Source organism: Podarcis cretensis (assembly GCF_951804945.1).
Source record: "Podarcis cretensis genome assembly, chromosome: 11".
Taxonomy (NCBI): Eukaryota; Metazoa; Chordata; class Lepidosauria; order Squamata; family Lacertidae; genus Podarcis; species Podarcis cretensis.
Window position 1 is genome coordinate 50,310,164 of NC_137180.1, and position 15,261 is coordinate 50,325,424.

The 15,261-nt window shown below is 44.0% G+C and overlaps 1 protein-coding gene across 4 annotated transcripts in view; it reads left to right on the plus strand.

The window, feature by feature from the left end:
- The window catches only part of PDZD2 (PDZ domain containing 2), a 251,641-nt gene that overhangs the window by 207,536 nt on the left and 28,844 nt on the right, over positions 1-15,261 (plus strand). For all 4 annotated transcript variants that reach the window (XM_079994649.1, XM_079994650.1, XM_079994652.1 and 1 more), the window contains 10 exons: positions 931-1,051; positions 2,178-2,323; positions 2,784-2,903; positions 3,511-3,625; positions 4,206-4,279; positions 4,683-4,908; positions 7,517-7,634; positions 10,058-10,190; positions 13,431-13,512; positions 14,237-14,340. In XM_079994649.1, the coding sequence (XP_079850775.1) occupies positions 931-1,051; positions 2,178-2,323; positions 2,784-2,903; positions 3,511-3,625; positions 4,206-4,279; positions 4,683-4,908; positions 7,517-7,634; positions 10,058-10,190; positions 13,431-13,512; positions 14,237-14,340 (1,239 nt within the window). The remainder of the gene's footprint in view (positions 1-930; positions 1,052-2,177; positions 2,324-2,783; positions 2,904-3,510; positions 3,626-4,205; positions 4,280-4,682; positions 4,909-7,516; positions 7,635-10,057; positions 10,191-13,430; positions 13,513-14,236; positions 14,341-15,261) is intronic.

A 15,261-nucleotide genomic window follows, 5' to 3' on the forward strand; every position in this document is an offset into this window, starting at 1 on the left:
GAGCCAAAGATGTAAGAATTATCGGGGCATCGCCACATAGGGTCTAAAACAGGGGTGTCCAATTTATAAGAGACTGTGATCTACTCCCACTATAATAAACTGGCAGTGAACTACCCATTGGATTGACCAGAATTGTTGAGCTTTTTATGGGGAGGGTGAGTCGAAGTTGTTCAGCTTTTCTTAGGGGGAGAGGCCAGAGTTGCTGATCAGGTTGGACAGGCCTGGTCTAAAACATGAATTGAGGCTGTGGATGAGGATTAAGTGCACTGCTGGTTTTGTTTACTCTTTCACACACATTATTATAATAGAATCATAGAATCATAGAGTTGGAAGAGACCACAAGGGCCATCGAGTCCAACCCCCTGCCAAGCAGGAAACACCATCAGAGCACTCCTGACATATGGTTGTCAAGCCTCTGCTTAAAGACCTCCAAAGAAGGAGACTCCACCACACTCCTTGGCAGCAAATTCCACTGTCAAACAGCTCTTACTGTCAGGAAGTTCTTCCTAATGTTTAGGTGGAATCTTCTTTCTTGTAGTTTGCACAGAGACCAGGCTACAGAAGTGCAGCCACAGCTTCACATACCAATAATTTCAATTGTTGCTTCATACCTCACCTTGACTCGTACAACTGAAGTACAGAAGATTATGTTACTCCTCATTCTGATGAAGCTCGCAGTGTCTATAATTTGGGAAGGAACACGGCTGTTTCCGTCACCTTGCAGTGGGTTCCTGCATTCTAAACTGCAGAAGCCCCTTGCCAGGACAAAAACAAGTGGATGGTTAGAAGCCTCTGTATACCTTTGTCACAGCAATAGATTCGACTTTTGCCTATTTTTTTTTAGCTTCAGTAGGATAATGGCTAACCCGATTGTGGAAATGATGACCTGACCCAAGAACATAACTGGATTCTTTTTCCTTCTGTTTTCAGGAGCCAGATCTGACAGATCCAGATAACCCTGCAGATCCTACTGCTGCAGAGGGATCCAAAGAAAACTGTCAGAGTCCAACTCTGGGAAGTGGGATATTGAAGTACAGGAGCAGATCCCAAGGTACAGTTGATGTCATTTGAGTGGGCGAATAAAAGATTTTAAAGTATGAGATTTTAAAGAGCCAGTGTGGTGTAGTGGTTAAGAGCGGTTGTCTTGTAATCTGGGGAACCGGGTTCGAGTCTCCGCTCCTCCACATGCAGCTGCTGGGTGACCTTGGGCCAGTCACACTTCTTTGAAGTCTCTCAGCCCCACTCACCTCACAGAGTGTTTGTTGTGGGGGAGGAAGGGAAAGGAGATTGTTAGCCGCTTTGAGACTCCTGAAGGGGAGTGAAAGGCGGGATATCAAATCCAAACTACTATTCTTCTTCTTCTTCTTCTTCTTCTTCTTCTTCTTCTTCTTCTTCTTCTTCTTCTGTAGTTAAGAAAGGCTCTCATAGAATCAGAGAGCTGAAAGGGACCCAATGGATCATTTGGCCAAGTCCCTGCAATGCAGGGATATGCACCCATACGGGGTTCAAACCGGTGACCTTGGCGTTATCAGCACCACGCTCTAACCAACTGAGCTAACCCATAAGGCAATGCTCTGGCCCCGTCCACCAACTATAATTTCCATTGGGGGAGGGAGCATGGCTCAGGGACAGAGCACATGTGTCGCATGCAGAATGTCCCAGGTTCAGTCCTCATCACCTTCAGATAAAAGAATAACCAGGTAATAAATAGCTGATGAGTAAAAACTCTGCCTAAGACCCTGGAGAGATACTGCTGACTTTAAGAATAAACTGCTTTTGCCAAATTGAAACTCATAATGTGAGATTAGTCCTAAATCTTATAAGCTGTATACACAGCATACTTTGTTATTTGATACTAATTTTGACTGCAACCCTTTAAACCCTTAAAGTGTTCAGACTCTGCTCTGAAAGTGTTTTGAGAATGGTGGTTTGCATCTCTGACTACTGGGATAAATTATTGCTACCCACTTGGATGTGTGTGTCTCTATAAATATCTAGAGATGAAGATAAAATTTATCATCATTTGTTTATATGACTTAGGAAATTTACCCATCAATCACTTCCGAATGTGCATGCAAAATGTTAAAAGCAGTGTACCTGATCCCATCACAACTGACAGATGTTAAAAGATGCTTTGAAATGTGTGTAATAAACGGCATCTCTGGGTTTTCCCTCAGGGGCGGCAACGCGTTTAGAATCCGTAGGCGAAGATGACGAGTTGACAGTGGAAAATGGAGATGTGAATTATGAAATAGCCATGAAATATTCCCGGGGAGGGAGAAAACATTCTCTCCCACAGCATTTGGACACAGGAACCAGACAGGTGAGGTTTGCACAGTTTACTGTCTTTAAATGACCAAGGAATCCCCCTGTTAGTCCCAATTTTAGCATGGTTCATTGTTGCGGGTTAAAGAAAAAATGTCCTAAACACAGGGACACCTGTCTGTCTTCAGGTACGTATCCAGGTGAGGTGAGAAGGGGGAGAGTATTGGAGACATGCATTGGGTTGATACCTCCCTGCAAGGGCTCTCAGGTATTTCACCTCACCAGAAAAAGATTTCTGAAGACGCTCACAAATTTTAAATCATTGAATTCAAAGGAAAGACTAGACATAGAATTGCCAAATGTTTGGGACGTGGAACAGCAAACACTAAAAGAAAGAAAGAAAGAAAGAAAGAAAGAAAGAAAGAAAGAAAGAAAAAGAAAGCCTCTTTGGGGAACAACAAACGCTACGCAACAGTTTTGGCTTATTTCTAAATATTGTGGTTGTTTCATTTATCCAGGAATACCATATTGTTAAGAAATCTACTCGCTCTTTAAGTGCTGCGCAGGTTGAATACCCGTGGCGACTCACCCAGCCATCTATTATTTCTAACATTGTGCTGATGAAGGGGCAGGGCAAGGTAAGATTATTTGCAAATGGGAACGTCTCTAGTGTCTGTCAAACTTAGGCGTACTAATAGAATTCCAAGTTACAGTTTATAGGTTACAAATTATATTCCCATCTTAACTCTAATTTGCCTTTACATATGCCCTTAAATGTAGCTTCTGGGAATACCAGTTGCGCCAATTCGAAAATGCTGGTGCTATTTTAAAGGCAAGTGCCTTTAATGGTGCCGCCACAAACTCATGGATTGCACTGGAATGATTTACGCCCACATATTGGTACTAATAACCAGCACATTTAAACTGCTTGGACTTAAACATAGTTTCTGACAACTGAGTTGGTATTTTGTTGCTCCAGGTTTGTTTGGGTTGTTTTTTATTCATTGTTTGTTGTATGTGCTCCGTATTATATGCACCTTGAAAATATCAGTAAAAATGCTTTCCTTTTTTTTAAAGAAAGTGGTAAATCTCACATCTCCTATTTTACACCATTCCAATTTTCATACTGGGTGCTCAACCTAGCTGATAATCTTGTTTCCGCTTATTCTTGTAAGGTTAAAATGAATTAACATTTCAGTTTTCCACTCCTCTCCTCCCCACCCTCTTCCTCCCCATACTCTGCAGGGTCTTGGATTCAGCATTGTGGGAGGGCAGGATTCTGCCCGGGGACGCATGGGCATCTTTGTGAAGACCATTTTCCCAAATGGGGCTGCAGCTGCTGACGGCCGACTGAAAGAAGGTATTTGCAGCGCAAGAGAAGAGATTTCTGCCGGTTCAGCTTATGAAGCCATACACTGCAGGCAGAGGCAATAGCTAGCTGCTCCGGCAACCTGGAGCGGCGCACATGCTGTCAACCCAGGGTTGGGGCCATGATGGCAGGGTGAGCGTCCCAGGGGGCGAGATGCCCGTGGCGGCAGAGGAAGCCACTCATGGCAGGCTGCTTCCCGGGGGGCGGGGAGGAGCTGCTTCGCTTTGTCAGCAGCCTTCCTCCCTTCCCTCTTCCTTTTGACAGCTCAGGGGAGGCTCCCGCCAAGGAGCGGGGGCAATGGCACCCCGCCTGCCCATGACTCCCAAGCCTCCCCCAAGCTGTCAAAATGAAAGGGGAAGGGTGGAAGGCCGCTGGCTTCGGGGTAGGCTTGGGAGTCCCAGGTGGACGGCGCGCTGAATGGCACCCCCCTCAGTGATGGACTAGATGACTCTAGGAAACCCTTCCAACTCTATGACAATAAACCAGAAACACACCAGGGAGCCTGCTCATATTTCTCAGGATAAGCACTTTGTCTTCTGTCTGCATATTAACGCCTGTTTTGCCTTTCCAGGAGATGAACTCCTTGAAGTAAATGGAGAGTCCTTGCAAGGACTGACTCACCAGGAAGCCATTCAAACATTTAAGGTAACATAACTTCAGGCGGGACCTTCCAGCAGTAGCAGATGATGTGCTGGAGCGGAAACATGGGTTCTCCCCCAAATTGGCTGCCCTTTACGTGTCTGGATCTTAGTTTCATCACATGGTGGCTTCATTTAGATGAGCAAGGAGCCGTGTTTCCCCTGATCCCCTGGGAAAACAGATCCTGGACTAGATAGGCCACTGACTTGATCCTGTAGGGATCTTAGATTCTCACATTATGTTTTTATGTTTCGCAGTGGCAACATTAACCAAGGTCCTAGGCCTTGGTTTTTATCAGGGGATAATAATGTCACCTTAAGTTCCACGATGAAAGGAAAATGGGAAATAAATATATTTAGAATAATAAACATAATGGTAAACATAACAGACTGTACTGTTGCTTCTTTAGCAACTCAAGAAAGGCGTGGTGACCCTCACAGTACGAACCAGGCTTCGCAGCCCAAGCCTTACGCCATGTCCAACGCCTACGTTATTGAGCCGTTCCAGTTCCCCAAGCTCTACTGCCAGTACAGGACCTCCTTTGCCTGGCTGCGAAGATGGAGATGTTTCCCCTGCAAATCGTAAGGGGCCTGGTCCCAAGGACAGGATCGTCATGGAAGTGACTCTCAATAAAGGTTTGAGGAAACTTTGGCTACTATTTACAAAGGGTTGTGGAAGATCACAGAAACCTTGTAGGCAATGGGGCTTTTTTAGAGGGTGGGGAACCCCAAAACGGTAATGTTACTGTGCCTACTTTAGAGTAGGCAGACTTAAAGTTTAAGCAATCTAGCTTGATTTTTTACTATAACCTTGAGATCTACCAACCAGAGCCAGTGCCTCTGAGCACAGTCTCAGCTGGGATGTAAGAAGACAGCTGTTTCCTTTCTGACCTGTATTAGTCACAATTAGCGCAGTCTCTGTTCTGCTGCAGTTCAGATTGCAAACTGCTGTGGAAGTGTGGAGAACAGAAGTTAGGATTGGAAAAATGAGAAACAGAGAGAGGCCAAATTTAACAAATTCATCCATTGCAAACGTGTCATTGGCAGGTTTTCTTCTTTGGCAACAGATTTTCTTCTTCAATCACATGCTTTTCTCTGTAAAGGGTAAAGCCTTGGATTAAGTGAAAATGGAGGCTCACATTTTGATGAATTGGGGCAGGGTTAACCCACCAGGAAACCACAGAAGACCAAATGCTCTTCTGTGTGAAGCACAGCTGTCGTTCCCCATTTTTTAAGGGAAGTTCCCTTATTCCGAATAGGATTCCTCGCAAGAAAAGGGAAAAGTTGACAGCTATGGTGTGAAGGAGTAAGGAGAGCAAGGGAGACAGAGGTGCAACCTCATTCAGCTGCATTGACCTTTACCATACCACATCAGTGGTGAAAGATTAATAACCTTCTGCGGGGGAAGCCAAGGGAGACAGGCAGAAATAGCATCATATACTTGCTGCTGTACCAGAAGCAGCAGCTCATCTGGGGAGTGGAGACGCAATGCTAACATCCCAGAAGCAGTGTTGCTGCCCCTATTGGAAATTTGGGGCTGTGATGGCGCACCAGCAGAGCCAACGCAGTGCTTCTGCCGTTGCACCCACAAACCTCTGACCTCGCTGTCCGTTTGCCCCTTCTCCTTCCCAGTTAGTGGCAGCGACCCCTGCTGCCAGAAAGCTAACATTGCAGCTACCCCTCACTGTGTGAGCTGTTGTAGCGGCTGAACTAATCCCACTCCTACCACAAGCTGACCTGTGTGAGGGAACTCAGCTGAAGGGCACAATACATGCTTGCTGCAGAGTTGACTCTTCACCCCCACGCTTAGAGGAAGTAAACACTATTCATGTGTGAAAGGTTCCCCCCCTGTTATGTACTGAGTTGAATAGGATCCAAAATGCAGCAGTCTGATTGGTCCTAGAACGATAGGATCCAGAATGCAGCAGTCTGATTGGTCCTAGAACAATAGGATCCAGAATGCAGCAGTCTGATTGGTCCTAGAACAATAGGATCCAGAATGCAGCAGTCTGATTGGTCCACAGGAACCACCCAATCCAGCTCCAGGTGGAAGTGAATCCGCAACCTGATTGGCCTATAGGTGAATTAGCCAATCATGTGGGGCCCTTTATGTAAATAATGTATATAAAGCAGGCATTCTGGGGGAACTTCCATTCCTCCTCACCACTATGAGCTGAATAAACAGCATGAAATCCACTCTCGACTCCAAGTATATTTCATTCCCTTTATTTGTTTGTGTTTATTTTGTCTTGGTTTTGAGTTGCTAAAATCCTGGTTTTCACCCTGTTCCCCTTTTCTCTCGTCCTTCCTTTCCAAGGCCTCCTCCTCATGGGTCCCTTTGTGAGTTTCATTTTTTAAAGCGATCGTTCTTACAGAATGATAGCCTTTTATAAATGTAATGAGCTGCTTTGGGAACTCCTCTTAAAAAACACAACAAGTACCAATCCAATAAACAAACAAACAAGCCATGTGAATGAAAACAGTTCAAATCTGGTTTAAATTTATAGTTCATGTAACCCCTAGTCAACTTTTGTCAATAAGTTTCACTGGAAGCAGCGACATTTTTGCATTGAGAGAGTCCATTCAATTATTAAAAGCTTGGGAGTGAGGACTCTGCATGTTCACATTGGAAACTGACATGGAAAGACTTTGTAATGGGCTTTCTATTATTTAAATTTGCTCTTGGGCATTAGCACAGATGGGGGGTTGGGGGAGAAGAAATGAACATAAAGTCAAATGTTTAAATAGACCTCTGTGAAATTCTCTCATCCCCTACCAGCTTCCAGAAGGCCTATTCTGTGGGAAAATCTAGGATAATAGACTTTATTCAACTGGTAGGATTAGTAGGGTGCTTCCAACTGTTGCTGCTTTCACAGGAAATTCAATCACATGCCAGCAAATTCAGGTTGCACCATTGTAACTGATTGGGACCAGGCCATTTGCAATAAGAACAGTGATGGGACACTGAAAAACATCATCCCACTTACCTGCAAAAAAGTTGGTATATATGCTCATTAAATAGCTAACTTACCTATTCTCCCTTGCAAACAAATCTGAAAGCACCCAGTGACCTGTTAAGGCAAGGTTTTTGCACCCCCTGATCATATATTTTTTTAAATTAACATATACACAGTCTTATAAGTAGCCTATAAAGAACAAACTGTAATAATTGCCAGTGTCCATTGTGATTATTGCAATAAAGAGTGCAGTAATGGCGGTGCTCAATCTTTGCTCTTTGTTTCAGAACCAGGTGTTGGGCTGGGCATTGGTGTTTGCTGTCTCACGCTGGAGAACAGCCTTCCAGGAATTTATATCCACAGCCTGGCCCCAGGATCAGTGGCGAAGATGGATGGAAGGTTAAGGTTAGTCAACCACAAATATTGTTATGCTGATGTCAGTGTCCTGTCAATATGGGTGTGGTTGTTTTGGTTTTCCCAATGTACAGTGGTACCTCGGGTTACATACGCTTCAGGTTACATACACTTCAGGTTACAGACTCCGCTAACCCAGAAATAGTGCTTCAGGTTAAGAACTTTGCTTCAGGATAAGAACAGAAATCGGGCTCCGGTGGCAAGGCGGCAGCAGGAGGACCCATTATCTAAAGTGATGCTTCAGGTTAAGAACAGTTTCAGGTTAAGACCTCCAGAACGAAGTAAGTACTTAACCTGAGGTACCACTGTAATGCCTATATATTTGGTTTGAAAAATTGGTTCCCAGTGATACCATTGGGAATACAAAGGCGCCTCACCTGGTCTAAGTGGTGGGATGGCACCCTGGGTTCTGATACAGAAGAAAGGTGGGATATAATAAGAAAGTAAAAAAATGCTGCCAAACTTTATTTGGCAGTGGTGAGGAAGGCTTTCACCAGCCTGCCTGTTAAGTTTTAGAAACTGTTATAAGCATGCACAGCTGAAGTTTCTCATGTTGGGAGCCATGGAATCTGCATTGCCTGTGGCTCCCGGTGGCCCTGGGCATTTCGGGCATGGTGATTTTATGCAGCTGTGATCTAATGGTAACTTCACACTGACTCTTAATAGTCAGATAAGTTTGAGAAAACAAGAGAGAGGACAGGGCTTAGGGGAATCACATTGTAGAAATCCTCGTTTTGAATTTTCTTTTTTTGAGACCCAACTCATCCCTGCATCTCTGCCATAAATGCATCAGCTGGCCAGCCAATCCTCCCCACCAATTTCCAAATGGGAATAATCAAACTGACCTGCCTTACAAGGCTGTTGTTGGGGTTATTGATATAATTTGTTTTGCTTTTATTTATTTTAGTTCCCATGCACCCCCTTTTTTTAATTCCACTTTTCCAGAGCCCAAACACACACACACACACACACACACACACACACACGTAAAACTAAAACCGCAGCAGAAAACACACCCTAGTCTGCACCCGCAGTCCAGGTAAAACAAATGAAAGAATTTTATAAGCTGTAAAAAGGAAAAGCAGCCATAATTTAAAATATAGCTCAACATCTTTAACTAAAAGCAGATTGAAGTGAAAAGATATTAAAGCCTGAGGCCAATTCTTTCCTTGAAGAATTGTCCAATTCCATATGTGCCCACTTGACCACTTCAGCCTGTGGAACTGCCCCTTTTACATGCGGCACACAATGTTCGTTGCACACTTGAGAGAAGCCAATCTTTTAGTGTGACAGCATCCATTCACTGGAACTCCCTGCCTTTTAATATTAGGCTGGCACCTTTCTTGTACTGCTTTCAGCATATGCTAAAAATATTTTTGTTTAGGCAATCCTGCTCAGATACATAATTTTATTGTGTTTGTTTGTTTTAAAACCGTCTGTTTTTCTAATTTTATTCTATCCGGTGTTTTCAAGGTATACTTTCATCGCAGCTTTTAAAAAATGAACATGTCATGCTATTTTATGTAAACTGCTTGGTTACACTTTTTGATTAAGCAAGTACATACACCTTGCTAAGTAAAAATAAATAAAATAAAGACCCGAGGGAGTTCCATTGGTACAGGGATACCACTGAAAAGGCCTCACCTGTTTAATTGGCTCTGCTGAAAGGCCTGCAGGCAGAACCTCTATGGCCAACCTTAAGGCCTAGACAGATTGATATGTGCTCAGCTAGTCCTTCGATGTGAATCACCTTGAACTCCCAATATCTTCTTCGGCAATCACTCGTAGACAAGTAAGATTGTCTTCCATAAACACGGTTTTAGCAGTGAGTCCGTAAGTGACTGTGGAGGCCAATTCTGGATCTACACGTCCTTCCACAGTGGGGACATAGGTTTCTGGGCGGGAGTTGATCATGGTGTGGATCTGCCAAGCGTGCCTTCCTCTTAGCACGTTTCTCCCTTGCATCCTGAATTCTAGTGTTTTCAAAGCCCATGACACCTTTGCTAAAGCCTGTTCTCCAACTGGAGCACTTGCAGGCCAGTGTTTCCCAGTTGTCAGTGTGTATACTACATTTTTTTAAACCTCTTTTGTTGACCACCAGTATTACGCCTTCCATTTTTAAGTTCAGAATAGTTGCTTTGGAAGACAATCATCAGGCATCCGCACAAAATGACCGGTCCAACAAAGTTGATGTTGAAGAATTCATTAGGTGCAGAACAAGCTGTCTTGAGAAAAGTAGGGTAAAATATTCAGAAATGAATGTGTGAGCAAACAAACAATGATTACGATGCTACGTGGACCAGGCATCTGATTTAGGATAAAAGTAATTCCTGGACTCATCAGTTGGCATGTGTTTGCCCCCTGCAAGAATGCCCATGCTTCATCTCATCAGCTGCATGTGTTTGCTCCCTTAGCCGTGGGGATCAGATCCTGGAAGCAGATTCGGTCAGTTTGCGTCATGCGGCTCTGAGCGAAGCATATGCCATTTTGAGCGAATGTGGCCCAGGCCCAGTTAGCCTTATCATTAGCCGCCATCCCAACCCAAAGGTAAGGAGACATGCAGCCTGGACCATTACTGTCCCACACCTTTATTATCCTCAAATGTCTGAAATAGGTGCACATGTAGAAATACTTTATTGCAACAGGGCATCCATGCATCTTCATCCAAATGTGTCATTAAGCTTAATTCCCAGCAGTTCCAGTTTAGAGGGGGGTTTTTGTGACCCCCCTGTAAAACCAATGGGAGTGTTGCTGCTACAAGTTTCCATCCAGTGGATTTTAACCTATCTCACAACCCCAGAATAAAAGTGCTAGTTATCACCTTTCTAGCCCTGCATATTTCAGAGACCAGATTTGCTTGCATTTCCTCTCCTTCCTATAAGGCCCTTCTCCATCCTGTATCCTATCTCTGTCCTATAAGATAGGGTGCAGGATGGAGAAAGGCCTTTTTGGTGTTGGCACTTGAGTTGTGGAAAGCAAAGGCGTGGCAGGCCTTAGACTGGCACAGCTATTAGAGGATTGCCTAGTGTGTTTTGACCAGTGATCTTCCTCAGGAGCAAAAGGTGTCCATATTTCCTACTCATATATCCTACTTCTTGGAGGTAGTTGTTTTAATTGGTGTACCAGAAGAGGACAGGTTTGTCCTTCTCCCAAAAGCAATGTGTCCTGTCCAATGTCACACATGTCACGAGTGGGCATGGCTCCCCAAAATGTCCTGGCTTGCCAAGTTTGGCCTATGAGCCAAAGGTTCCCCACTCCTGAGACAGGAGAACACCCTTCCCCAGGAAATTCCACAAAGCCCACTTCTTTAGCTTGTAAGTAAAGTCCTTCATATTTCAGAGAGTGCCTTGTGTTTTGGAGTGGACATTTTTCCATTATTTTGTATTTTGCTCTTTACAGTTTTTTAGGTTTCACTTCTGTTGAACTTGTCTAGTTTTACATGAAAACATTGTTTATTTTAATTTTTGCTTGTTTAAAGCATTTATACCCTGCTTTTAAGCCCAAAAGGCTCTCAGTGCATATTAATGACGACGATACATACATATGCATATACAAAAGGCATCGTTCTTGAAATATCCATGTTTTTATAGCTAATCTACATTCCATCACACAGAATATTTTTGTTACCATATTACCTGGTATTCGGGGGTTTTATGTCTTTCCAAAACCATTACCACAAAATATATTTTTCTCCCTTTTTTCATTACTCTGAGTGAATGTGACATTAAAACCTCATTTAAACTGCTGAGTTTGCTTTGGGGTTAATTCTGTTCTTCTCTAGTCAACGAAGTTCTGATTTCTGACCCACCTACGTGCCTAATTTTAATTCTCGAAAGATGCATTTGATTTCCACTGGCATTACAAACCACAAAAGTTGATTATGCATTTCAGTTCCTTTCCAGCTCCCACATTTAAATCCAAACACTGTACAGTATATTGTTTATTGGGAGTAAAAGTATCCGAGGCTTGGGTGGGCAGTTAAAAACAAACCCACAGACCACCAATTTCATTTTGGCTTTAAAAACTAAGTATGCATTTTATTAATGTGTATCTCAGAGCATACAAAATACCGTATTTTTCGCTCTATAAGACGCACCAGACCACAAGACGCACCTAGTTTTTGGAGGAGGAAAACAAGAAAAAAAATATTCTGACTCTCAGAAGCCAGAACAGCAAGAGGGATCGCTGCGCAGTGAAATCAGCAATCCCTCTTGCTGTTCTGGCTTCTGGGATAGCTGCGCAGCCTGCATTCGCTCCATAAGACGCACACACATTTCCCCTTACTTTTTAGGAGGGAAAAAGTGAGTCTTATGGAGCAAAAAATACGGTAATCTACAGCCAGATGGATGTGGACAAGCTGCTTGAAGAAGCACAGTGACCACCTGCCTCCTTGACCCCTTGCCCATATGGACTTCTTAGAACAAGCCATGGGGAGTTGACTGGGTGGGTCTAGGGAGGGAGTAATGCCTCACTGAAGAAGGGGGAGGTAGCATCTGCCTGGAAGTAGGCGGTGGTGCAGCCCCTTCATAAGAAGACCACCCGAGAACCAGGAGTGTTAAATGACTTTGGCCCCAGTTGCAAATATCTCCTTTCTGGACAAGGCTCTTGTTGCAGTTCTGGCATGGAGGAAGCTGATTATTTCCCTCTATTGCAGTCTGGCTTCAGGCCTGGTTATGGCACTGAAACTGCCTTGGCCACTTTTGTTGGTGACATTTATCAACATGAGGGAGAGAAACGGGGAGCGGGGGCTGCAATCCTGCTCATTCTCCTTGATTTCTCTATAGCTGTTGCTTCTGTGGACCTTCTGGAGGTGGGGTTAGGGGTGCTGTACTTCAGTGGTTCTGCTTCAACCTCCAGGGATGTGGGTGATGTCCTGTCATGTGGCTCAGGGTTCCATATTGTCCCCTTTGTTATTTACCATCCACTCATCTGACTGGGTTGCCCCAACCACTCTGAGCAGTTTCCCACAGAATATAAAAACCACACATGATACACCAGACATTAAAAACTTCCCAATACAGGGCTGCCTTCAGATATTTATGGAAGGTCATAATTGGTTATCTCCTTGACATCTGGTGGGAGGGCATTCCACAGGACGGGTGCCACTACCAAGAAGGCCTTCTGCTTGGTTCCCTATAACCAGTTCTCACAATGAGAGAACCACCAAGGAACCTTGGAGCTGGACCTTGGTGTCTGGGCTGAAAGATGGGGTCAGAGGTGCTCCTTCAGGTATATCAGTATGCAGATGACATCCAGCTCTCTCTCTCTCTGTTCCATCTGAATCAGGAGAGGCAGTTGAGGTGTTTAGACTATGTTTGGAGGTCATGTTGGGTTGGATATGGGCCAGTAAACCGAAGCTGAATCCTGAGGAGACATAGGTGTCCAAAATTCTCACATCCAGGAGGTGAGGAGGTAGCCTGCCCTGAATGGGGTTGCATTCCTCTGGAAGGAGCAGATTTGCAGTTTGGGAGTGCTCCTGGTTTCAGGTGGCCTCTGTGTCTAGGAGCACCTTTTTCCAGCTTTGACTGGTTTGCCAGTTGTGGTGCCTTTTGGACAAAGCAATTGTACTCCATACTCTCATAACTTCCCGATTGGATTATTGCAATCAGCTGTATGTGCCCTTGGAGATTACTTGGAACCTTCAATTTCAACATAGCAGACAGATTATTGGCTGGGGTTGCATTTAGATATAAAAATATGTATAACAAATCATCGAGAACCAGAAACCTTTAAGTGAGCATCCTTTGCTGTATAAACTTTAATGTACTTTTTTCAACTTCACGTTAGGTTTCTGAACAAGAAATGGATGAAGCCATTGCCCGCACCACTCAGAGAGAAAGCAAGGATGCTTCTTCGCCTCACACCACAGGTACGAGCTCATTGCTTTTAACACAGCATCCTATCGGTCTGTTATTTACTCCAGAGGCTGCTAGCGTTTTTGGACCTATGGCTGCACTTGGAATTTTGAGAGAGGGTCATGGGCACTGCCCTCTCTGGTTAGCTCTCTTCCCCCTCAGGTCACCTTCCTCTCCCACTTACAGGGGGAAAGTTCACATTCCCAGGGGCTCTGGGAAAAAGTAAATCAAGTAGGATTAAAACAGGCCCTCTTCCAATTTCTGTGCTTTTACATGGGATGAAAAGCACCACAAAAGTGCTCTTTATCTAAGGCATAAATCCTAATTAATTTTTATATACGACAAAACCATAGACAAAAAAACGATTAGGCAAAGTACAAAGTAAGGAGAATTGTTGGTGTACCAGTTGTAGCTGGGCCACGCCAGAGACTTCTTTGGGTAGATCTACTCAGTTACTGCCACAACACAGTATCTCAAAAGACTGGCTGTTAGATTCTCACCTCTTCCAAATATTGAATATGGTTTGTTAGATGTTACTTCTCAAGGAGTGGGGCTCCTTACTCTGGGGCCCTGAATAGTCACATGTTGTACATTGACATATTGACCCCCCCAAGATATTGAAAACCTTGCCTTACCCCACGCTATGCACAGACTCCGGTTAGATTGATAATAATGGCTTATGTGCAAATGGTTTTCCAATCTAAAATCTTCACTGTCTTACCAAATTGTATTTAACAGGGAATCTACCCAAAAGCCCATCACCTAGTGTGAAGTCCAAGCAGACAGAAGCCTCCTCGCCCTTGAGCTGGACAATGAAGCGTTTCTTGGAGCCAGGGAGCCGGGTAAAAGAATTAAAATTCAACAATACGATTTGTGTTTTGAGTGTGAACTTCAATGGATCATTGTATTGCTTGCGGAATGTTATGTATTAAGATTAGTGGCAGTTCTCACTCAGGGCCACCAGTATGTAAATGAAGGATTGAAAACTGTCGCTCCTGATTGGTTAGCTAGTTGTGAGTTATTACTGTTTCAAGTTACTTAGTATTATATAAAGCAGCCAGCTAGGTTGCAGTCAGTCTGATTCCAGTTCTAACTGCTGAAATAAAGAGCTGTGAATCCAACAGAACTGTGTCCTTCATCCATCTTTTCCACTATTCAACAGGGAAAATCCTGGAGCTTCCTCACACACATATCCACTTTTGTGAGCATCCTGGGGAAGTGGCTAAAAATATAAAATGGTTAAAACATCTTCACCAACCTCCCACAATCCAAAAGCCCAGCCCCTCAAACATACGTTGACTGCCATCACATCATACATCAAAAGCCCATGTCTTCCCCCAAAGAATTCTGGGGATTGTAGTTTACTCCTCACAGAGCTACAGTTCCTTTCACCATTGACAAACTATTGTTCCCAGGATCCTTTGGGGGAAGTCATGTGCTGCAGTTCAACCCTTGAAGCTGTTGTGGGAAGGGGAGCCAGCATAGAAGAGAGCAAAGATGTGTTTTCCCACCCTCATCTCACACCGGGTAACAGTGTGCCAGAGCACAGAAGGTTATAGCAAATGTAGTTTGACAATGGAACAAGTTATTTATTAATATAAGAAGAAGCCTGTTGCATCACACCAAAGGCCAATCCAGATCAGATTACTGGTGGCCAACCAGTTGCCCATGGGAAGCCTGTTTTAACCTTTAAAAACCGGTCAAAAACTTTTACGTGCTGCCCAGCTAATGAAGGCAACAAAGAAAACACCTTTCCATAGCGG